Source organism: Lissotriton vulgaris, chromosome 6 (assembly GCF_964263255.1).
Source record: "Lissotriton vulgaris chromosome 6, aLisVul1.2, whole genome shotgun sequence".
NCBI lineage: Eukaryota > Metazoa > Chordata > Amphibia > Caudata > Salamandridae > Lissotriton > Lissotriton vulgaris.
The window spans coordinates 332,966,428-332,991,190 of NC_141694.1; the positions used below are offsets into that span (position 1 = coordinate 332,966,428).

General features: G+C 47.5%; 1 protein-coding gene across 5 annotated transcripts in view; it reads left to right on the forward strand.

Moving 5' to 3' along the window:
* The window catches only part of KIDINS220 (kinase D interacting substrate 220), a 942,023-nt gene that overhangs the window by 334,030 nt on the left and 583,230 nt on the right, over positions 1-24,763 (forward strand). For all 5 annotated transcript variants that reach the window (XM_086926367.1, XM_086926369.1, XM_086926371.1 and 2 more), the window contains exon 13: positions 3,300-3,464. In XM_086926367.1, coding sequence (XP_086782493.1) covers positions 3,300-3,464 — 165 coding nt within the window. The remainder of the gene's footprint in view (positions 1-3,299; positions 3,465-24,763) is intronic.

The following is a 24,763-nucleotide window of genomic DNA, read 5'->3' on the forward strand; positions in this document are numbered from 1 at the left end:
AGTCCCCGAGACAAGACGCAATTTGCGTCAGAGCATACCCAGTCCGGGTTGAGGACATAAACACCTCAAATTTATCTTTGCTCTGTTTTTGTACTTCTATTACCCTGTCCCTATTGTAATTTATGGTACCTCCCTCTTTGTTACGATTCAACTATATGTGGTTCGTATGGGTTGAGTGCTTGTTGAGTGCAGCAAGTATCAATGTTGGGTATAGGTATGCCACTGCTATTCTACTTGTAGCCTGTTGTCTGACCCTGCCTCCCCAGCCCGTTCAGACTTCTTAAGATGGTTTACCTATCTTTTTAAAAGCCCTGTTAACTTTACTTGTGTATTTCGATCCTATCCTAGTATGATTAATACTTTCTCAAGAGCTGCAATTTCTGTTGAACTCGTTTGAGGCGTGTTTTTAATATTTGAACATCCGAATTCCCCCTCAAACTTTGCCCCTATGAAATGACTCTTTTCAAATATTCACATGCCTCTGTCCCCTCAAGTTAATCCTGGTGAACCAGCCTATCATTCCGTTATTGCCAAAGACTACCAACCTTGCACACGTCTCCAGTTTTTCTAGGGTCCCGTATGTGTAAGCTCACTACTGATCTCTCAGTATGACACTCAAACATCTCACCGTGCTTCCCCAATTTCTGTGGTGAAGAGAGTGTCTATCCACCATCAACACTTACACAAGTCATTCCCCCCAGGCCGGAGGAATTGAGTGTCGGTATGTTGATACAGCACTGCACAAGGCCATGACTGCTGCAAACCCCATGAACTCCGCCACCAGCTGCTCATTTTCTTCTGATCCCAACCACACTTACCAGCAAGACACTTGCTGGACGAGGTAGGCACTGGATGCAAGGGCAATGTAAAAAGTGGAGTCAGCAAAATATTCACTTTTAACTGCCTACCCCCAGCCCAAAAATATTCTGCTCACCTTAGCAATACAATACACTACAAGCTTTATTGATTTAGACACCTACCGGGATCAACAATATAAAACAGTATTACTGCAATCATACCATAAAAGTGTTATTGCACATATCCACACATTAAAACAAGTTTATAAAAGTTAATACAAATTTTAATACATTGTAACCTGCATATTCATTCAGTAGAAACATTTTCAGGTTAATCGTTTCATCAGCTCTTGTTAAATTAAATCTAAAATATGAAGGGGTTAAATATTGATGATGTGCTGTAGAAACTGCAGGGCAAATATAAAGTGCATATCTTAAATCTTGGATCCATGCGCAACACAAATCACACTGGCAATTAATTAGTGTTATTCCAGTGGCTTTTATAGGTATTAAATGGTAGCTCTCCCAGCCCAATTAATAATGTTACATGCCTAACTCTGTGATCTTGGGTGAATAATACATATTTTCAAAGGTGATTGCCATCTGAACTAGTGGGTGATAACTTGTATAATTTGAGATTCGTACAGTGATTTATGTCACTTTGGAGACTTCCTCTTGGAATCAAGGTTTTTAAGAAAAGTTCAATTTGCGCAGGAGTCCAAGTATATAAATATTCCATCTTGCATTTCAGTTCATTTAAGAACAATTCTAGGTTTTCCTTAAAAGTATATATTTTTTGTGCATTTGTAGGGATTCCTGCCTCCATATATCTGAGTATACATAAAATACGTTATAAGTTATAGGCCCATTGAACCATCGTAGCTATTGCTGTGGCAAATGAACTAATAAGATCAAGTTCTAGTCTGATGAGGATGTATTCTCCATTTAGAGCTCAGATATATATGCATTCCATTCAGACCCTGGAATGGGGATGGATAGTAGGGATTTCCTAACCCCACTGTGAGATGCTTTCCTAACCCCACCGTTAGACGCTCACCTTAGCATTAACATGTAGTTCTATTATCCATGACTCGTTTCCTTTCTCTACACTTTTGCAGCTGACGTTCAACATGAGCTGCAGTAGCAAGCTACTTCAGCCTTTCGCCGTCTCCACATCCCCCGATTCGAATCACACCAGTAAAAGTTTGCTTAGAGATGTAGAAATTCCTAAATATAAAGATACTCGGAGGGAACTCGAAAAGGCCTGTGACAGTGAGGAAAGTAACAAGACACCCTATTAAAATCACAGCAGATGAACAACTGCGGTGCATACTTTAGCATAAATTGTTTACCTCCAACAACATGAGGTAGTTTCCATGGCTACAATGAGGCTACACGGCTTGACCAAGGGTAGTCAGAAAACTCTTTATTTTCTTTCTTAACCACACGGCACAGATGAAGAGGCAAGAGCAGCAGTCTATTATGAGTGACCTCCAATCCTCTGTATGCTTGGCCTCTTTATGGTTTGCATAACAGATGAGTGTTGCGACATACAGTAGAGCACATGTGTTTATGGCATCCTCTGTTGCCCTAGTTTTCTCTACATGCAGCCATTGAACCATGGAGGCTGATTTGCCTCAGTGTTGTTGTTTTCTTTTTCTTACCTTTCCAATGCCAGGCCCTGGGCTTGATTTTCTGAGTTCCTGGGTGTTTTCGTCATTGCTGGAATTTGGTTTTCAGTAGTGTGGACTCACAGTGTTCACTAATACACCAATAGAACTTAGAGGGTTCAGTGAGCTTTACTAATGTGTTTTCTGTTCTTTTCTGTTCTAGTTCTCTCTGTCACAAAAAAATATTTAAATTCTGCTTTGTGAATTTTAATAATGAAATGATTAGGAGTGATCTGGTATGGCTTTTTCCACTACTGTGCCCAGAGCAGAAAGTGTGTCCCTCCTAACTCTCTTTTTCTCATGTTGGTAGAGAAGAGATAAAGTATTACGGCCAATGATATCTGTGCAGAGTTGGAGGTTTGAATTCTGGTTGGCAGGATGGAAGTCGGCAAGGTTGCCCCTGAGCCACATCCTTCTGCATTTGGCACATTTAAATATAATAAGTATAACACAAGAGAAGTGCAACTGACATTGCTGTCTGATGTTTGTTTTTTGTCACATTTTGAAACACTTGTGCCGCTACAGAGATGGAAGTGAAGTATTTACAAAGTCCTTTTTATGCTTTGTACCGTCCAACGCAGATATATTTTGACACACTGTTATGGACCTAGTGTGAATGAATTATCAACATCCTGTTAAGACTAAAACATTATTGCGATTACATTCTTTTGTGACTATTATAATGGTTTATTAAATTGTAGTGTTGTTTTCCAGGTATGGACACTGTTAATATATCTAACTAAGCCAATAAGCCTTCTAATGTTTCATGGTTGTAACAAAGGATGTTCTCTGTTAGTTACATTTAGTTAATGTTAGCCTTTTTCTCTTATAGGGCACTTATCCCCTACAGAATCTGATGGTGACATGTTGGGATACGATCTGTATAGCAGTGCATTGGCAGATATACTTAGTGAACCTACCATGCAGCCACCCATCTGTGTTGGGCTGTATGCACAGTGGGGAAGTGGCAAATCATTTCTGCTGAAAAAACTGGAAGGTAACATTAATTGAAGACGTATTTGCATGGGTTATATGATGCATGTGAACATCTCACAACCAAATATTTTATTTTCAGGTTTTTATGCAGGAGCTTAAACATACACAACGAGTCCAACACGTACAATGAGTTCTGACATATTTCAAAGTATTTTTTTAACTTGTTTTTGTACGTTCTAAATGGAATGCTATTGTATTGCATACTACTGACAATGCTGAAAAGTTCTCCCAGTGTGCATTTGCTTCCTGAGCTCCCTATGAGAGAGCATTATTGATTGTTTATTGGATGCTGTTTGGTCTAAATGGGGGATTTTGGAAGAAGTGCTTTCGGTTTAAAGATGTGCTTCAAACATGGTGCATTAAATGTCGCTCTGCATAACCATCAGGTGTTGAATATGAGGATAGACATAGTTGTGCATACATACCATTTTTAAGAATGATCAGTATCCTAAAGTTGAGATACTCATAACATATGGATCAGTTGAGCCCACCATGGTATATGCTGGAGTTTACCCTAGAGTAATACAAGCCCAACGTCCATGGGGGCACTCCTAGAAAAGAAGGTGCACAGCATGTCAAGCCAAGTCAAGTCAAGTCAGAAATTTATATAGCGCGCTACATACCCAGAGGGTCTCAAGGTGCTTGAGGAAGGGATGGGAATTACTTGTCGAATATCCAGGTTTTAAGTTGCTTTCTGAATGCTAGGTGGTTCTGTGTGAGACGTAGGTGAGTGGGGAGTGAGTTCCAGGTTTTAGCTGCGAGGTAGGAGAAGGATCTGCCTCCCATGGTGGTTTTATTGATGCAAGGAATGGTAGCAAGGGCTTGGTTGGAAGATCGTAGCTGGCGAGGGGGGGTGTAGAAGGAAAGTCGTGTGTTGAGGCATTCGGGTCCAAGTTCGTAGAGTGCTTTGTGAGCGTGGGTTAGGAGGCGGAAAGTAATCCTCTTATTGACGGGGAGCCAGTGGAGGTTTTTGAGGTGGTTAGAGATATGGTCTTTACGCGGGATATCTAGTATGAGTCTGGCTGATGCGTTCTGGATGCGTTGGAGTTTTTTCTGGAGTTTTGCGGTGATACCGGCGTATAGGGTGTTTTCATAGTCCAGGCGACTTGTAACCAGTGCATGGGTGACTGTTTTTCTGGTTTCTGTGGGGATCCAGCGAAAAGTTTTTTTGAGCATGCGGAGGATGTTGAAGCATGAAGATGAGACTGCGTTGACTTGTCTGTTCATAGAGAGTGAGGAGTCCAGGATGATGCCCAGGTTCCGTGCGTGGTCCGTCGGGATGGGTGCTTTTCCAAGGGCCTCTGGCCACCAAGAGTCGTCCCAAGCGGAGGGGGAGGTGCCTAAGATAAGGACTTCTGTTTTGTCTGAGTTCAGTTTCAGACGGCTGTGCTTCATCCACTCTGCTACTTCTTTCATACCTTCATGTAGGTTGGTTTTGGCGGTGTTGGGGTCTTTGGTGAGTGATAGGATCAGTTGGGTGTCATCTGCGTAGGATATGATGTTGAGGTTGTGTTGGCGAGCGATGGTCGTGAGGGGGCTCATGTATATGTTGAAGAGGGTGGGGCTGAGTGAGGAACCTTGGGGTACGCCGCAGATGACTTCAGTGGCCTCGGACTTGAATGGTGGGAGGCGGACCCTCTGGGTTCTTCCGGTGAGGAATGAGGTGATCCATTCCGGTGCTTTTCCTTGGATCCCGATGTTTTTGAGGCGCTGTAGAAGAGTGCTATGGCAGACTGTGTCGAAGGCTGCGGAGAGGTCTAGGAGGATGAGGGCGACTGTGTCTCCATTGTCCAGTAGAGTTCAAATGTCGTCTGTTGCTGCGATGAGGGCGGTCTCCGTGCTGTGCTTGGCTCGGAATCCGGACTGTGAGGAGTCGAGGGATTTGTTGCTTTCGAGGAAGGCGGCGAGCTGGTTATTGACGGCTTTCTCGATGACTTTGGCCGGGAATGGAAGGAGCGAGATGGGGCGGTAGTTTTTGAGTTCGGTGGGGTCCGCTGTGGGTTTTTTCAGAAGGGCGCTGAGTTCGGCGTGTTTCCAGCTTTCCGGGAAGGTGGCGGAGTTGAGGGAGCAGTTGATGACGTCTCGGAGGTGTGGTGCTATGATGGAGTCTGCTTTGTTGCAGATGTGGTGAGGACATGGGTCTGTGGGGGATCCTGAGTGGATGGAGTTCATCAGGCAGATGGTGTCCTCGGTGGAGATTGGGTTCCAGTCGTTAAGGATGTTCGAGGGGGGTGAAGGTACGGCAGGAGATTGGGTGGGATGGTCTCCGGGTTGGTTGTCGAAGCTGTTGTGGATGTCTGCGATTTTGTTGTGGAAGAACGAGGCTAGGGAGTCGCAGAGGGCTTGAGAGGGGGTGATATCATTGGAGTTTGCTGAGGGGTTGGTGAATTCTTTGACGATGTTGAATAGTTCCTTGCTGTTGTGGGCGTTGTTGTCTAGTCGGTCTTTGAATGCGGCTTTCTTGGCAGTCCGGATCAGTTGGTGGTGTATGCGGGTGGCGTTTTTGAAGGCGTCCCTGGTGCTGGTGTTTGGGTCTTTTTTCCAGGCCTTCTCGAGGGAGCGGCAGAGTTTCTTCGATTTCTTAAGATCATCGTTGAACCAGGAGGCGTTTTTGCTGCCAAGTTTGATTTGACGTTTTTTCGGTGGTGCTAGGATGTCGGCGCTGTTGGATAGCCATTGGGTGAGGTTAATCGCTGCTTGGTCGGCGTTTGAGGAGTGGGCAGGGGGGTTTTGAAGAAGCGATGAGGAGATCTGGTCGATGGTGATTTTGTTCCAGTTTCTTCGTAGAGTCGGTTGAGGTTGGTTGTGAGTTGTGGTCTTATTGTAGATAAAGTGTACGCAGCTGTGGTCCGTCCAATGTAGAGTTGTGGTGTGGCTGAAGGAGACATGTTTGCTGGAGGTGAAGATAGGGTCGAGTGTGTGACCTGCGATGTGGGTGGGCGTAGTGACAAGTTGTTTGAGTCCGAGGTTGGCGAGATTGTCCCGAAGGGAGGAGGTGTTGCTGTTGTTGCTCTTTTCCAAGTGAAAGTTGAGGTCTCCCAGCAGGATGTATTCCTCGGAGTGGAGGGCGTGTGGGGTGATGAAGTGACCACGTGATGTCCACCTAGACGCAATACAGGCCCATTACCTCTGGAGAAACTGTTAAGCAAGTGAGGTGTATGTTAGTTACTTACGTCTATGAGCCCAAACTTGAGCTCTAAAACTGCAGTCTAAGCAGGTCACTTGGCACCATAATAAATGGGTCCACCTAGAGCAAGCAGTGATGCATTTTCAAACCAAGAGAGGGTGATGGAATTTCAAAGATTGCTGCTTCTTTTTCGAACATCATGTCCCTTCACAGCCAGGATGGTAATACAACTGTTTGGGAGGATTGCTTCATGCATAGCAATCATGCCTCGTGTATATTGCACATGCATCCACTACAGTAGTGTTTAACAAGGCAATGGTCACAAGTGGATGATCAATGAGAAGTCCTGGCATTGGTGGAGCACAGTGTTCAGCAGAGTTAAAATGGTGGAATGAGAAGTACTTCATATGGGGCTGGACATCTCTCGACCCTCGACTGCAGGTGCCCATTACCATGGACACCGCACTTGTTGACTGAGGTGGGGCACCTCCGCCACATGACTATTTAGGATAACTGAATGCTGGATCAACAGGGTTGCTATATCAACCGCCTGGAATTTACAGCAATCCAATAGTCACTAGAGTATTTTACCACCTTAATGCAGAGGAAAACAACCCTCAAAGTCAGACTAAAAACTACCATGTATTCTATCCAGAGACAAGGTGGGACACTTTCAGCACAACTCCCAGCACTAGCTCAGACAATTGAACATTGAGCCCTTCTCACTTACATTCAGTTGTTAGCAAAACCTCTGCTTTTTTTTGTGTCAAATCTGTTTATTGGCATTTTGTTTGATTTCACATTTGTAATATACAGTACAGAGAGCAACCAGCGTATCACTGCATGCCGACCTCGCCGGCTCGTCATACATTTGTCTCAAATCTATACAGTAGGAAAACATGTGACCGCGCTGACAAGGTCACATAATTGAGGGTCGTGCGCTTAGATATGGCTGGTGCGTGAAGGGCCCGGCCAGATTCCTTCCGCATACGTTTAGGGCTATCCGAATGTACAGTCCCGCACAGTAACATGTGCTTAGGGTGAATCTCTTCACTGCGCACTTGCGCCCAGAAGTGACATTTATTCAACCATCATATAACAAGGTAAAACATAAACAGTATTCGAACAAAAGCGGCTAATCGTTGACAGGCACGTGTACTCATACTCCCCCTCCCTTCCTTTCCCCCAGCAAAACCTCTGCTTAAAGTGGACAACGACCTAGTGGAGTTACTGAGCAGCACACATCAACAACTAGGGAAGTCCAGACGTGGACAACCAACACTTCGATACTCCCTCGTACACTCTCCGACCATTCCCCGGTAATGCTGGAATTGGCGCTACGCCAGGGCTTTCTCTTGGCATTTGCTGGCTGGTGCGTTAAGCTACCAGGTTTTTTTGTTCAGAAGTATGGGCCGCTATTGAGGACTATTTTGCACTGAACGTTTGTTCGATCGAATCCCCATCTGTGCTCTGGGAGGCCTTCAAGGTGGTCATCGAGGGTGGGGGGGGTCTGTACTGCTAAGCAAGCGGGCATATTAAGTGCTATCCGTGCGCGACTTGCAAGGCTGGAGTCTGTACTAGGAGCAATGGAGCTTGAATTGTGTGAAACCGACGACAGGGGTATATTGGCGGGAATACGAGAAACTATCTTAAAGTACAACGAGGAGGTAGAACTAAAAATTCATTACCTGAGCAAGGAGGCAAAAGCCCGTCGATACAGGGAGGGAGAGCGCCCGAGTAGGTCATCAGCACAACTTATTAGGCCGCACAAAGCGCATGATTTAGATTATGAGTCTCATTGATGGACTACTCCAACACCACACAAACCCCACTGAAATATTGAACACAATGGCTAATTTTTACTCTGACCTCTACACTACTAAATCACGGCCACAATCGGATCCTTAACCTAGCATTCTCACCAGGTGTCACTGGATCTATAAACTCTGTTGTGTAAGCTAAGACTTTGGCATAGATCTACAAGGTGTGCTTTCCCACCTACAGGTGACACATTTTTGAACTTATTTAAATGCACCAGCGATGAATGTTATAGACCGGTTACTGTAGCCCCTCAGAATACTATTCAATATGAAATTCCAATAGAAATAGCGGTTTTGCTTTTGGGTTACTAACAATCGCTATGAAGGGATCAGGGGCAGCTTGGTAACAGTACCAAACCTTGTTTTGTTATTCACTCTAGCACACACACTGTACTAGGAAGAATGAGCACTTTTAAGTAAAAAAGTATTTTTGTTACATGAATCTTGTCTGGATTCACATGCTGTGCATTATTTTGCCATGAAGTGGTTGGGTCCTGAACTCTCCTTTTGTTTTGTAGTCCTTCCTCTGTTTCCTGTTTTTTAGGTCTCGGCGTCAACGCGCGGAAGGGCGTCTCCGCCGGAGATCTTTTGTCAGCGACTATGCTTCCCAGGAGACAGTCCCGGCCACGCGCATCCTTCCAGGCGATTTGTAACTGGAACGCGCGCTGTGGCCAGGCGCTGTCTCCTGGGAAGCGCAAGCACCACACACGCATGCGCATACACACACACACAAGCGCCCACGCACATACATACAGAGACACCCACCCCCCTCCGCAGACATACACGCGCGCGCACACCCCCACACACACACACACACACACGAGTGCACCCCCCCCCTCTCCCCCGCCGTCGCACACATGCATACACACACAACGAGGGAACCGCGCCCCCCCCCAGCCCTTTGTAACTTACCAGATCAATTCTGAAGGACTCCGCTCTCCTTCTGGCGTCGCGACTCGCGAGACGCTTTCACTCCGCCTTCTCTTCCGGTTACGTACGCAGCCCCGCCCCCGTCACAGGCGACTTTGCCTGACTTCCCGTCCTACCTGCAACAACTAATTAATGCGGGTGTCTTCTCTGTGAAACACTCCTCATAATCAACTTGCTTTTCTCCTAAACCTCTTCTAAGCTTTGCATCTTACTTCTCTGCCAAACTGTGTAACATTTAAAAAGTTCGCAAATCTTGCGATCAATCCCTGAATTCCTAATTAATGCCTTTTTGTGACTTTCACTGCCTATATTTCCTTTCTGTTCTGTATACCAGAAGTAAAAATTGTCAGAGTGCACTAGACTGTTATGGTGCTTTTGGAGTTGGACCAGGGTGCAAGGCAGACTCTTTTGAGTTTGTGCTGCTTGTTTGTCAATAAATTCTGCTAGACTCTGGAATTGGACCTCTTATTTTTCTGCCGGACACTGCAACATTTATAGACTGGATGTGCTCCTTCGCAGGGGGCTGGTTCATCCTGACGCCAACCCCTGTTATGTTGTGTCCAGTCCAGTGTGAGCAGCCTAAATGAGAGCAAGTGGGAACATTGAGTTTTGAATCTCACCGGATGTTCAACTTGTGTGGTTGTGCGCTACGCCCACTGACAGTGAAGATGAACCCGGGCCATCTCCACTGTCAGGGAAGACGGTCCCAGAGTGAAGTGCATTACCTTATTGCATGAACTTACATTGGGTCAAATGAGCGGCCATTTTGGGGAAATCTTTGTCAATGATTGCAGTACCGAATTCACATTGCACGGTCTTACGTAGGGTCAAGATGATGTTGTTGTCAGTGAAGACTAGTTAAAGGACACATGCCTGCACTGTGGTGTCGGGACGCATTTAGCAACGACCTGTGTGAGGCCTACACCCCACAATGTAGGCAGAGCAGAGCATGATTTTTGGGGAGCCACCACTGTAGGTCAGGAGTATTTCAATCAAAAAAGTGATGGCCCTTGTACGCTACAACCCCGGTTATGCTTCTGTATGTCCATATTGTTTATTTTCAAAATTCGATTACAGCATTGAATCTCTCAAATAATCACTCACTTCTAGTCCTCCATTATTCATTTTAGTTTATTTTTCCAGCTAGTTATGTTAGTTTGATGTGTTATTTTCAATTCACTCATGACCCCTTCAGGTATGTCTCAATATTCTCAATTCCCGTTGTAAGCTCGTGAGCCCTTGTTTCCCTGGGCTAGTTGGAAAAAAATATTTGAATCCTATCATGTGGCAATTGGTGGTGAAAACTTTTCAGCAATCGTGAAGTAAGGTGTTTTACTGAACAACCTCAACCATAAAAACCAGGAATATTTAAGGACGCTTAGAAGAAATCAAAGTTGAAAATGATGACGGAGAGCCCAGAAAAAGCTACAAAATGTTAGTATCAATGCTATAACAAAATTTCAGTACTCAAATCAACGTGGTTTTTTGTCTTTCAAGAAGGCAACCGTAGACGGTCAGTAACTATGTTGCCATCATAAGACGTGTGTCAAAAACTGCGAGTTTGGTGAATTAACAGGTTCCCTAATTGGAAACTAGTTTGTATGGTGTAAAATACTTCCATTGTGCAGGTAGCATTACTGACAAATGGCTGAACTCAAGGAAGCTTTAGTTATCATTGAAGTGATGATATGCCACCCCCTTAGCACCCACAACAGCTTTCCTTCCAATGACAAATCAACTTTCCCCCCCCCCCCTTTTTAGGTCTCGGCGTCAACGCGCGGAAGCGCGTCTCCGCCGGAGATCTTTTGTCAGCGACTATGCTTCCCAGGAGACAGTCCTGGCCATGCGCATCCTTCCAGGCGATTTGTAACTGGAACGCGCGCTGTGGCCAGGTGCTGTCTCCTGGGAAGCGCAAGCACCACACACGCATGCGCATACACACACACACAAGCGCCCACGCACATACATACAGAGACACCCACCCCCCCTCCGCAGACATACACACACGCGCGCGCGCACACACACACACACACACGAGTGCACCCCCCCCCCTCCCCCGCCGTCGCACACATGCATACACACACAACGAGGGAACCGAGCCCCCCCCCAGCCCTTTGTAACTTACCAGATCAATTCTGAGGGACTCCGCTCTCCTTCTGGCGTCGCGACTCGCGAGACGCTTTCACTCCGCCTTCTCTTCCGGTTACGTACGCAGCCCCGCCCCCGTCACAGGCGACTTTGCCTGACTTCCCGTCCTACCTGCGCTCACTGAGTTCGGGAATGACATGCATGCATAATAGGGAAATATTGCCGCAGCTGCGCCCCAGCCACACGCAGAACTGGAACACCAACAGGGCATGTGTGTAACAGGCACCACTCCTCAGCCCCCTAGCGACGGATTTGACCCCCTATGATTAATATGTGTGCACCCGAATCCCCCGAGGGGCCCACACTTGCTAGCTTTCCCCAATCAAACAATAACTCAGAATAATGTGACAACCTAAATGAAGGGTTTCTATAAAAGTGACGTTGTCAGGCAAAGGCAAACATCTCTCAAAGATGTGGAACAATGACAGGCGAGTTTCCCCTTTGTGGGCCCCTTCTGTAGCTATCCTGCTCCAGTCTAAACAACAATAAAGCTTGAACGTCGGCTAATGATTATAAATATTTAGCGCGCAAAAGAAAGTTTTCTTTCAATACATTGCAGCGTTTATGACCCCATTCCTTAATCGCAGTATCCGCGAGATTGTTCACAGTTCATCTGAAATGTAAAGTGTATTGATGGAGCTACTTTGTAATCTATTCCAGTGGACGTGCAAAATTAAGCAGATACAAATCTCTCATAAACGCATTAAGTGGTAACCTACCTCGGTGGCGTTTAATTGCATTACGGGTTTTCGACATTCAATTAGAAGACCTTTCTGACAGGTTTCAGTCCCTGAGAGGAGCAAAGAAAGAGATTACCTCATACTCGTGCACCTGTGAGAGTTCTCAGGATTTTCTCAGTGCTTCTAGTATTGCAAACTTTGCACACTTAAACTGAGTGGTTAGGGTTGCGTGCGGTCACCACAAATGTGCTTGAGTTATAATCACAAATCTCACACCAGCTGCAGCGTGACACGCTCTTTTCTGGTATATGTGCGCACAGAATGTCCAAGAGTGCACCAAAGTGAGATGTGAGAGTTAGGATGGAAAATTAATGTTTTAACAGAAAAAAGTTTACTGTTAGGTGCCAGACTCTATTCCATGGTGCAATGAGACTCGCCAACAGTAAGACTGCTAGATGGATGGAGTGAGAGTCACGCTCGATGAGTGAGACATGAGGTGTCTGGAAAAGTTCTGCTGGCCAGGGGTAACAAAGGCTGCTGCAGTCCCTGTGGCTCAGAAGGGCCCCAGCACTCCACGGGGCCACGACCCCCTCAAAGGCGCCCCCATTCAGCTTAGGGCCAAACAATATCTGTAAGATATGAGAGGCTCGTGAACCCCTCATCACATTGTGCAGGGGGCATCATTTTCAGCTATGCCGCTGCTGCTGGCCACACGCATCCCAGCGGACAGGTCAGTGTCAGGGGCTTCTGATTATTGCCTGCCTTTCCTGAAAGGGCGCTGGGTAAGGAAGTGCTCATGTGAGACCAGGATTCTGATGTGAAATATAACAGCAAGGACGGATGGACTCGCATACCTGAAGGCCGGGACACTCCCTGGATTATCCAGTTTGTGCACTAGTGACGTAATCTCTGCGCGTTGCCTCTGTCGTCCATCGCGAGTGCAGAGTAGTGAGTGCAGAGTAGTGAGTGCAGAGTAGTGAGTGCAGAGTAGTGAGTGCAGAGTAGTGAGTGCAGAGTAGTGAGTGCAGAGTAGTGAGTGCAGAGTAGTGAGTGCAGAGTAGTGAGTAGTGAGTGCAGAGTAGTGAGTGCAGAGTAGTGAGGGCAGAGTAGTGAGTAGTGAGTGCAGAGTAGTGAGTAGTGAGTGCAGAGTAGTGAGTGCAGAGTAGTGAGTAGTGAGTGCAGAGTAGTGAGTGCAGAGTAGTGAGTAGTGAGTGCAGAGTAGTGAGTGCAGAGTAGTGAGTAGTGAGTGCAGAGTAGTGAGTGCAGAGTAGTGAGTGCAGAGTAGTGAGTGCAGAGTAGTGAGTAGTGAGTGCAGAGTAGTGAGTAGTGAGTGCAGAGTAGTGAGTAGTGAGTGCAGAGTAGTGAGTGCAGAGTAGTGAGTGCAGAGTAGTGAGTAGTGAGTGCAGAGTAGTGAGTAGTGAGTGCAGAGTAGTGAGTAGTGAGTGCAGAGTAGTGAGTGCAGAGTAGTGAGTGCAGAGTAGTGAGTGCAGAGTAGTGAGTAGTGAGTGCAGAGTAGTGAGTAGTGAGTGCAGAGTAGTGAGTGCAGAGTAGTGAGTAGTGAGTGCAGAGTAGTGAGTAGTGAGTGCAGAGTAGTGAGTGCAGAGTAGTGAGTAGTGAGTGCAGAGTAGTGAGTGCAGAGTAGTGAGTAGTGAGTGCAGAGTAGTGAGTGCAGAGTAGTGAGTGCAGAGTAGTGAGTGCAGAGTAGTGAGTAGTGAGTGCAGAGTAGTGAGTGCAGAGTAGTGAGTGCAGAGTAGTGAGTGCAGAGTAGTGAGTAGTAAGTGCAGAGTAGTGAGTAGTGAGTGCAGAGTAGTGAGTGCAGAGTAGTGAGTGCAGAGTAGTGAGTAACGATTGCAGAGTAGTGAGTAGTGAGTGCATAGTGAGTAGTGAGTGCAGAGTAGTGAGTGCAGAGTAGTGAGTGCAGAGTAGTGAGTGCAGAGTAGTGAGTGCAGAGTAGTGAGTGCAGAGTAGTGAGTAGTGAGTACAGAGTAGTGAGTAGTGAGTGCAGAGTAGTGAGTAGTGAGTAGTGAGTGCAGAGTAGTGAGTAGTGAGTGCAGAGTAGTGAGTGCAGAGTAGTGAGTAGCGATTGCAGAGTAGTGAGTAGTGAGTGCATAGTGAGTAGTGAGTGCAGAGTAGTGAGTGCAGAGTAGTGAGTGCAGAGTAGTGAGTGCAGAGTAGTGAGTGCAGAGTAGTGAGTACAGAGTAGTGAGTAGTGAGTGCAGAGTAGTGAGTAGTGAGTGCAGAGTAGTGAGTAGTGAGTGCAGAGTAGTGAGTGCAGAGTAGTGAGTAGTGAGTGCAGAGTAGTGAGTAGTGAGTGCAGAGTAGTGAGTAGTGAGTAGTGAGTGCAGAGTAGTGAGCGCAGAGTAGTGAGCGCAGAGTAGTGAGTGCAGAGTAGTGAGTAGTGAGTGCAGAGTAGTGAGTAGTGAGTGCAGAGTAGTGAGTAGTGAGTGCAGAGTTGTGAGTGCAGAGTGCAGAGTAGTGAGTGCAGAGTGAGTGTGCAGAGTGCAGAGTAGTGAGTGCAGAGTAGTGAGTGCAGAGTAGTGAGTGCAGAGTAGTGAGTGCAGAGTAGTGAGTGCAGAGTAGTGAGTGCAGAGTAGTGAGTAGTGAGTGCAGAGTAGTGAGTATTGAGTGCAGAGTAGTGAGTAGTGAGTGCAGAGTAGTGAGTAGTGAGTGCAGAGTAGTGAGTAGTGAGTGCAGAGTAGTGAGTGCAGGGTAGTGAGTAGTGAGTGCAGAGTAGTGAGTGCAGAGTAGTGAGTGCAGAGTGAGTGTGCAGAATGCAGAGTAGTGAGTGCAGAGTAGTGAGTGCAGAGTAGTGAGTGCAGAGTAGTGAGTAGAGAGTAGTGAGTAGAGAGTGCAGAGTAGTGAGTGCAGAGTAGTGAGTAGAGAGTGCAGAGTAGTGAGTAGAGAGTGCAGAGTAGTGAGTGCAGAGTGCAGAGTAGTGAGTGCAGAGTAGTGAGTAGTGAGTGCAGAGTGCAGAGTAGTGAGTGCAGAGTGAGTGTGCAGAATGCAGAGTAGTGAGTGCAGAGTAGTGAGTGCAGAGTAGTGAATGCAGAGTAGTGAGTGCAGAGTAGTGAGTGCAGAGCAGTGAGTGCAGGTGCAGAGTGGTGTGTATTGGCAATGTAAATGACAATGCCATTTATTTATGATTTAAAGAAAAAAAAAGAAATGTCATGAGCAATGCCAATAGCTCTACCTTTAATGATGCCGAGACCATTGCATTGCAAATGCTTGTTGTTTTGGGGCGGTGACCGCCATTTGGTGCCTAGTCTAACCTTTCCTGATGTCAGATGCCACTCCCTGTAAGCCTCCAAGCTTAGTTGCCATCTTCAGACAATTTTTTTCCACTGTTGGGTCTATAAGCATTGCTGAAGGCTCTCCAATCACTGAAAGAAGAGGATTATCATGAAGATTCGCCAAAGAAAACTACGAAGTTATGGACAGAAACTGTTGATACTGGGAACCGATTTGTGAAGAAATCAGGGGGGTTCCCACAGAGAAGTTAGTACTAAATTACACATCGAAAGAAGACCGGAGAATTCACAAGCAGTAGGACCCCTGTTCCGAGTGATATGGAGAACACACCTTTTCGATTCTGCCAGGAGTATCTGATAGAGACTTCTAGCTGCAGATTCCTTACCTTTGAATTTCCCAGGCATCAGGTTGGATCTGGATACTTTTGCTGAACAATACCCCTCGGGTGCTCCATCGAGTGGCTCCATTCGGCTCTGCATGATGTCGTTAGCGTTGGCCATGATGTTGCAGTGCCTATATAGGTGCCACCCAGGCGTGCTGACGTCCGTTCTTTTCTTGCCATGCCAGTTAAGGGCCAGTCTGATAAGAGCTAGCCCTCTGCCGCTTTTAAGCAGTTTTTTTTCTCAACGTTTTGTCATCTTCTGTATTTTTTAGATTTTGTGTGTGAGGAATGTCTTCGAGGAAGACTAGATTTAAGTTGTGCGGGGCCTGTCCCCGCACGATGTTGGTCACTGATCCCCACCTTGTATGCCTATGGTATCTCAAGCGCAACCACGATCCGAAGTTGTGCTGGAACTGTCAGGCCAAGGCCCCTAAGACCTTGAGGGAGCAGACTTTAAAACTCCTTGCAACCTGACAGCTGACATCGTCAAGCGAGACTCCTCGGAGGTCCCGTTCCCGATCGAGAAAGAGGAGGTTGTGGTACCGCTCCTGGAGCCCAAAGTGCTTTTCACTCCACTCAAGGTCATCAGGACACTCGGGGAAGAGGAAGAGGAAGAAGAAGAAGTCCAAGATGACTATGTCTTCACCTCGGATGTCGTCGGTCGACGAAGGAGGTAAGAAGCACTGACGCTCTAGGCAGGGTTCTGCGAAGCCGTAGCCAGGGTCGACTTCGCACCTCCCTCCTTGAGCAACCGCTCAGAATAAAGACTTTTACGAGGCCATGCGCTGCTCATTTGAGCCGGCCGACCCCTCTGGTGAGGCCTGTCTGATTCGACGCTGTCTGCTCTGGCCACGGCGCCGGTGGGGCCTCAGGGATATGATATCGCTTGCGGTGTCGGCCCTAAATTCCATTCCTTCGGTACCCATAGGCGGCAACCGCCCCATCCTTATCCCCGACGACACGGAGCCAGAGCGACTTTGCTTGACGCTGATTCTGACGTCGATTGAACCCAGGCGTTCTGTGTTGTCGCCTTTGTGGATGTGCTGGGCTCGGGAGAAGAATGGGAGGGCTCTGTGGACCCTCTTGATCGCTAGGATGACTCTCAAGAGCAGTTGGACTGGTATGGGGAACTTAGAGTAGCGTTGGATCTGCACAATGCGTATTTTCACATCCCCATTCTGCTGGTCCCTATGTGTTACCTGCGGTTCAGGGTGGGCCGCTAGCACTTTCAATTTACGTGCTCCCCTTCGGTCTTACCAGCACCACTCGGGTTGCAGCTCATCTGGACAGGTTTGGGGTTCTCCACCTCAACGACTGGCTGTTGAAGGCGAACCGCCTGCATTCGCTGAGGTTCTCTGTAAACGTGCTGAAGTCACACCTGACTTCTTATTAGACGCTCCCTTTCATCTGAGCTATTCTGGATACAGTGCAGTTTCGGGTCTCTCCTCCCGAGCAGCGAGTCCAGGATATTCGGGCTATGATACCGATGTTTCAGCCTCTATCCTGGATATCGGTGAGACTGACTCTGAGGCTGTCGGGCCTCTTGGCCTCCTGCATCTTGTTTGTAAAGCTTGCCAGGTGCAGTATGCGGGCTCTGTAGTGGGACTTGAAGCTCCAGTGGGCACAGCATCAGGGAATACTGATTTGGTACAGATCTCAGAAGCGACTGTGAAATGTCTGCAGTGGTGGTTAACAAACCTTGATTGGGTCAACGGCAGACCTCTCTCTCATCCCCAACCAGACCTCACAGTTGTGACAGGTGCGTCAACTTCTGGGATGGGGTGACCATCTGGGAGAGGGGAAATCAGGGGACACTGGTCTCCGGTGGAGTTGGGCTCCACATCAATTTGTTGGAACTCCGAGCGATTCGGTTGGCATTGAAGGCATTTCTCCCTCTGTCAAGGGGGAGTTAGTGCGGGTGTTCATGGTCAAAAGCAACCAACATGTGTTACTGCAACAAGCAGGGAGGGATGGGGTCGTGGACCCTTTTTCGAGGGCCCTGTGTCTCTGGACATTGCTGGAACAGCAGGGCATAACCCTGGTGCTTCAACACCTTGCAGGTTATCTGAATGCCAGGGCGGACTAACTCAGCCGTCGATGCCTAGCGGATGGTGAATGGTGCCTCCATTCGGAGGTGGCTCAAGGTGTCTGTAGTGTGGGGAGAACTTTGGCTAGATTTGTTTGCCTTTCAAGAGCATGCGCAGTGTTAGCAGTACTGCGCTGGAGTTTACAAGGCGGCTATCGCTTAGCGGCGCTTTTCGTCACAAGTAAAGCTCAGGCCTGCTGCACGCCTTTGCCCCCATACCACTCCTGCCTAGGGTTCTGAAGAAGATCAGGAGCGACTGGGCCAAGTCATTCTTGTGGCTCTGGATTGGGCGAGGAGAGTCTGGTATCCATAGCTTCTATAGATGAGCATCGATCCTCCGATCAGGCTGCCCCTTTGGGAGGATCTTCTATCACAGCAGCCGTCGTAAGGTCCTCCACCCGAACCTGTCAACTCTGCGCCTCCATGCGTGGAGATGTGGCTGTTAATGGCTTTTGACTTTCCTCCCGAAATATGCAATGTTATTTTGGTGGCCAGGTGGCCCTCCACTAAGACAGTATACGCCTGCCGCTGGCAGAAATGTGTATTTTACTGCACAGAAAGGTTTATCGACCCACTTTCTGCTTCTCTTTCCACTGTCCTTTTGTTCATTTTGACCCTTGCCCAGGAGGGCTCTGCTTTGGGAACTCTCAAGGGTTACCTTTCTGCTCTGTCTCCTTTCTGTGGTTGCCAGACCAGCCCTCTCTCTTTAAGTCTCCTATTGTACATAGATTTCTAAAAGGGCTTGCACACTTGTTTCCACCCATGCCCTTTGTAATGCCTCAGTTGGCCCTTAATTTGGTGCTCACCTACCTGATGTGTGCTCCCTTTGAGCCTTTGCACAACTGTTACCTCTGGCTGTTAACCATCAAAAAAGCCTTCTTAGTGGTGATTATATCTGCCCGGAGGGTGAATGAGTTGCAGGCGTCATCTTGCTCGCCTTTCTATCTGATGTCTTTGCCAGACAAAGTGGTGCTTCGCACCCGGGCTTCCTTTTTGCCAAAAGTTGTGACCCCATTCTATCTGGGTCAGTCCATCACATTGCCCACCTTCTTTGCTCCCCCAACATCCGTCTAAGGAAGAGGAGCGTCTCCACCGACTGGACCCAAAAGAGCGTTGTCATTCTACCTTGATCGCACTAAAGAGTTCTGGATGGACAACCAACTTTTTATGGGTTATGTGTGAGCTAAGAAGGGAAGGTCCGTGCAGAAAAAGGCCATCTCCCGCTGGGTCCTACTCTGCATTAAGATTGGTAATGCGCTAGCAAAGAAGCAGCCCCCTGAGGTATTAATGGCCCATTCCACTAGGGGGAAGGCTGGGACTACGGCCTTGGCTCTGGGTATCCCAGTCCTAGACATCTGTCAGGCAGCAACGTGGGAATCATTGTACATGTTTGCCAAACATTACTGCCTGGAGAATCAAATCCGCAGTGTCAGGCTTTTTGCTGGTTCAGTCTTGCAGGATTTTCAAGTTTGAGGTATTGGTCCACAATCCACCGCCGGGATGGTATGACTTGGGTATCTAATTCAGAGGTAAGGAATCTGCAGCTAGAAATCTCTATCAGATTAACAAGTTGCTTACCTTCGGTAACCATTATCTGGTGGTTCTTCACTTCTGCCATGGAAAAAAAAGGAGTAGTGGCGTCCGCGCGCCTGGGTGGCGCCTATATAGGCACCGCGACATAACTGATGCTAATGACACCAACAATGTCACGTGGCGCCCAGTGGAACACGCTAAAGGGTTATTGCTCAGCAGAAGTTTCCGGATCCAGCCTGACTCCTGGGAAATTCCAATGGAAGGAATCTGCAGCTGGATAAGAGTCTGTACCAGATAACGCATTACCGAAGGTATGTAACTTGTTCGTCATCATATGTTTGCCCATAGGGACAATCAGGTGTGCAACCTTTGCCCACCAAGAGACCACAGCACCGACTAATGTGATACCTGTGTGGAATTCAAACAGAAGACCTTAGGAGCAAGTGAAAAGCAAAGCCAAGCAGAATACACCATGCAGGGGTATAAGGATACTCGGTCACTGAAAGCCCTGGGGTTGTCGAGCGAGGAGGAGGACATCATCGCTGAAGGAGAGGGCTCAGACGTGGAAAAGGACGTCATCGACGACGATCGTGAACACTGAAAACATAAGGATAAACGGTCACAGGTAACTCTGAAAAAGCAGAGTGCAGGCAAGTCTCGAACAGGCTCTAGAACACCAAAAGCTGCCTCAGCACTGAAATTCTCACTGGTTGAAGGCAAGCAGAAGTCTAAAGAGCCTCTTGGGTCCCACACCAAGATCTGAAGGTGGAAAGATGACTGAAGTCGAGGGAAGGCGAAGGAAGGGCCGAGAAAAATACCAGAGGCCTCGATGTCGAAAAAGATTGCCAACCACACTCTTCTACGAAGAGCGTGCGATTGAGATCAAACAGAAGAAAAGGCATCTTGAAGCTGAAATGACGAGAGTTGCTTTGAAACCTTTGAGGGAGCAAACACAAAGAATTTGGGAGAATTAGAACCTCCAATGTTCCCAGAGCCACAGGAAGAAGAGGAGCAGGAGATCTTCTATGTGGGAGAGGGCCCAGAATCCCAGTGCCTGTTTCCGGATACTGAAGGGTGTGAATGTCTTGAGACACAATGGCAGGAACTCAATACATATTTCCTAGAGGAGTGAATAGACACATATCCATCAAGGTGTACAATTGGAAATGGGGAAGTCCCAAACATGTTTTTTATTAGAGACGTTGCTACCAATGCTCTCAACCATACTGGACCAGGGGAGAGAAGTATTGAACGAATCTGCAACCTGCAGGTTAGTGACACCCAGGGCCGAAAAGAAGTACAAACACTCCTTGAAGGACCTGCCATATATTTGAGGTAATGTGCCTGTGGACTTTTTCATCGCAGCCACTGCGATTTGAAACGTAGCTACGACATACAAACTGTCTTTGGATAAGGAGAGTAAGAGAATGAATATGGTGGGGAATAAGTTTGAAAGAGGAGCAATGACATAATGGCACATAGTTAACTATAATGCCCTCCTCAATAGATATGCTTATCAATACTGAGAGGAAATGGCAGAGCTGATGAAATATTTACCAAAGCAATATCAAAAGAGAGCGGCATCCCTTGCAGAATAAGGGAAGAATATCGCCAACACTTGTTTGAAATCTCTGCTAGAATGGTGAGCAGACAAATGATGGCAGGGACTACCCTAAGAAGGTAGGCCTGGAAGGGCTCTGGGCCTTCTGATTCCTTCCCTGGCCCGGGAACCAATGAGGGCATGGCTCTCGGGCCATGGCAGCAGCAGCCAATGGGGGCGCGGCTCACCGGGGCGTGGCCTGTGTCGCTGCCTGCACTCCGGTTGCCCCGCAACGCTCCCCTGGGCGCTTCTAAGGCCTAGTGTGGCCTACCCAGCATCCCTTCGCTTCGGGGGCCGTGGCGGAGCAAAGGTCTGCACGCTCTTCTCCCCGGGTGGCCTCAGCTCACTTCTTCTCCTACCACGCTGGGCAGCGGCGGTGATTTTTGGCCGCAGTGACTCTTCTTTCAGCGGACCCCGGGGCCGCAGCGGTGATCGGGCAGGCATCTCTGGGAAGTCACAGCGCCGTGGCAGGGCACAGTCATAGAACACAAGGTAGGGGACAGATGCGGGCACTATCGCGCAGGTTGACCACAGAACTTTAGGCAAGGTGCCCGCCTCAGCAGGAGGCAGCAAGGCTTCTCAGTCCAGCGCTGGCAGCAAGGGCGTTTCAAACTATCGCTTTGTTGGCACAGCGCTTTACCTGGTGATCCCCCAGTAGCAGCACCGCTCATAGGGTCCTCAGCGCTTCAGTCTCAGTGCTAGTTGTTAGCAGGTCGTTGGTTGCAGTTACTTGGGGGAAGATGGGGGGGGGTTGAGTTGGCAGGCACAAGAGGCAGGATGGTTCCCTGCAACATACTGGAGTTGGTCTCCTGGGTTTCCCCCTCACTGGACAAGGTCAGCAGGCTGGCAGAGTCCCTCAGCTATCTTGGGTACAGCTGGACCTAAGCTCAGTCAGTCTCAGTAGTGTAGGTTTCCCCCTTAGGCCCAACCGCCTATACTCCGGCAGAGGTTCCCCCAGGTCCAGTGGTGCCCCAACTGACTAGTCAGGTTTCCCTCCTTTCCTCTTATACCCCTAGGTCCAGTGACCCTCCTGAAAGGCGGCAAAGCATAACTGCTCCCAGCTGGAAGGTTCCAGGGGCTTCTACCATACCATGTCTGTCTATAGGACAAAAAGGCGGGACGGCAAGGATACAGTAACAGTATGTCCCAGCCTGCTCCTAGCTACTGGTGCGTGCATGTACAATGACCACTCCGCAGTAGCAGGGGCCTGTGGCAGCCATGTTATTAGGAGAGAGCATCTGCACCTTAGCACTATTTGGCAGTGGTAAGGCTCCCATTGGCCTAGGTCCATCAAAAAGATAGTGGCAAAAATGAGGCGAAAAGGGAAAAAACGGGGTAAGACCACCCTAGGGCTGACAGGTCTAACAAGCACATTTTTGGGAGCTCAGTGGCTGATACCCTGAGCCATCTGAAGAAAGATAACATTAAAGCAAAATCGGTGAGAGCCCTACACTTCAGGGTGCAACAAAGTCTAGGAAGTGTACATTCCAGTAAACTGGTGGGTAAGGGGACTTTAAAAGTCCCACCACACACCAGAGCTTTCAAAGTGCAAGCCAGGCACAGACAGGGACACAATAGTGGAAGTACTGTGTACCAAACAGACAACTGTTTTGCGGGCGGGCGGAAGGCAGATAGCAGCCACCAAAAGGTGAGGCTACACCAGCAAGCAAGTGAATAAGAAAACCAACATCCCCAACCACACACAACACCTTTGTGGGGCAGACTAGGAGACTTCTTCCAGGAGTGGAGGAAGGTCACTTCGGACAAGTGGTTGCTTAATATCATCCAGCATGGCTATTGTATAAAATTGCTCAAAAACCCACCAGGACCAAAGAAAACAACAACACAAGCGAAAAAAGACCTGTCTACGATGAGAGGTGAACGAATTGCTGTAAAAAAAGGCAATTGAGAGTGCCCAGGACGGAGATCAACCAGAGAAACTACTCAACCTTTTTTTTCTTATACCAAAACAAGACAGGTCCCTACGGCCATACTACACCTCTGTTTTTTAAAACTAATTCATAGACACAAAAGTTCAAGATGACTACTCTGCAAGATGTCATTCCGTAGCTTCAGCAAGAAAACTACATTTTGACCATAGACCTAAAGGATGCATATGTACACATCCCAGTTGACAACAAGTGCAAACAAATTCCTATGCTTAGTGGAAAGAACACACTATCAATTCAGGGTGCTACCATTAAGAATAAAATCAGCATCAAGTCTTGTTTATGAAAGGCCTAGTGGCACTTTCGGCACACCTGGGAAGACAAGGGATACACATGTATACTTACTCAGACAACTGGGTAATAAAGGCAAACTCACTACACAAATGCAAAAAACACATAAAAACATTGATAACACTCCATAAACTTGGATTTTCTATAAACAAGAAAACATTGTCACCCACACCAGAACAAAAGAAGCTCTTCCTGGGAGCAAGAATCAACACAAAAAAGGCGAATGGGTTTCTTGTGAAAAGAGAATACTCTAGATAGTACAAGGAACTCGCCAGTACCGGAAGCGTCAGTCTCTGATAGTGAGGACTGTTGGGAAGATGACGAGAAAGATGTCTTCCTGCATACCCCTAATACCGTATGCATGGTTACACAGGAGACAAACACATAAATGGGTCCAAGGTCAGTGGCCATGCCAGATTTTTTGGATATCCCCATTGAGATACATGTAGTTATTTTAAAAATCTGGCATGGATCCGGCCCTCCAGGACCGGTTTGGAGACCCCTGATCTAATGGTTGTCCCACAAACAGTGCAGGAGGCAATGGCATGGTGGAACAGGACGAATATGACAATAGGAAGGACATCCATGTAGCCAACTTCAACAGTGACCAATACTAGAGACACCTTGCCTCGCATATGGAATGAGGAACTCGTATGGAGAAGCTCAAGATCAAAGGGATTTGGAGACCAGAAGAGAGAGTACAACACATAAACGTGCTGGAACTGAAAACCGTGTTCCCAGCCTTAAAGCCTTTCAGAAGCATCTTTGAGGAAAAGAGATAAAAAATTCAGACGGACAACACAACAACTTCAGAAGATAAGGAGGGACTAGATCCTTAGCTCTCACGAGGATAGCACAAGAGATCTGAAGATGGGCCAGCCAGCGACAAATAAAGATTACGGCAATACATCTGCCAGGAATAAACAGTGTACAGGTGAACAAGATGAGCAGACAAGCATCCACCTCACACAAGTGACAACTGAATTAGAGAGTAATCAAAAAGGTATTCAGAAGATGGGGGTCAACAGCAGTAGACCATTTTGCAACACCAGAGAACACAAAATGCCAAATCTCTGTGTCCAGACATCCACACTGACACTCTCTAGGGAATACACTGTCAATAGACTGGTCGGGGAGATTTGCTTACACTTTCCCCCCATTCCAACTATTACCATCATTATTCAACAAATGCAGGCAGTCAGAGATGACTTTAATACTCATCGCTCCACGGTGGACAAGAGAGACTTGGCCCTCAGACCTAATAGAGATGGCACACAACAATGTACAGAGACTACTAACGATACAAGATCTACTTTACATGCAGGAAGGTAAGATTCTCTACCCAGAACCAAGCACACTGACTCTAGCAGCTTGGCTCCTGAAGACATAGAGTTCAGACAATTAGGACTTCCAGAAAGAACAGCGACAGTGCTCAGATAAGCAAGAAGACCGTTGACAAGGAAATGCTACACAGCCAAGTGGGAGAGATAAACAAGGTGATGCCA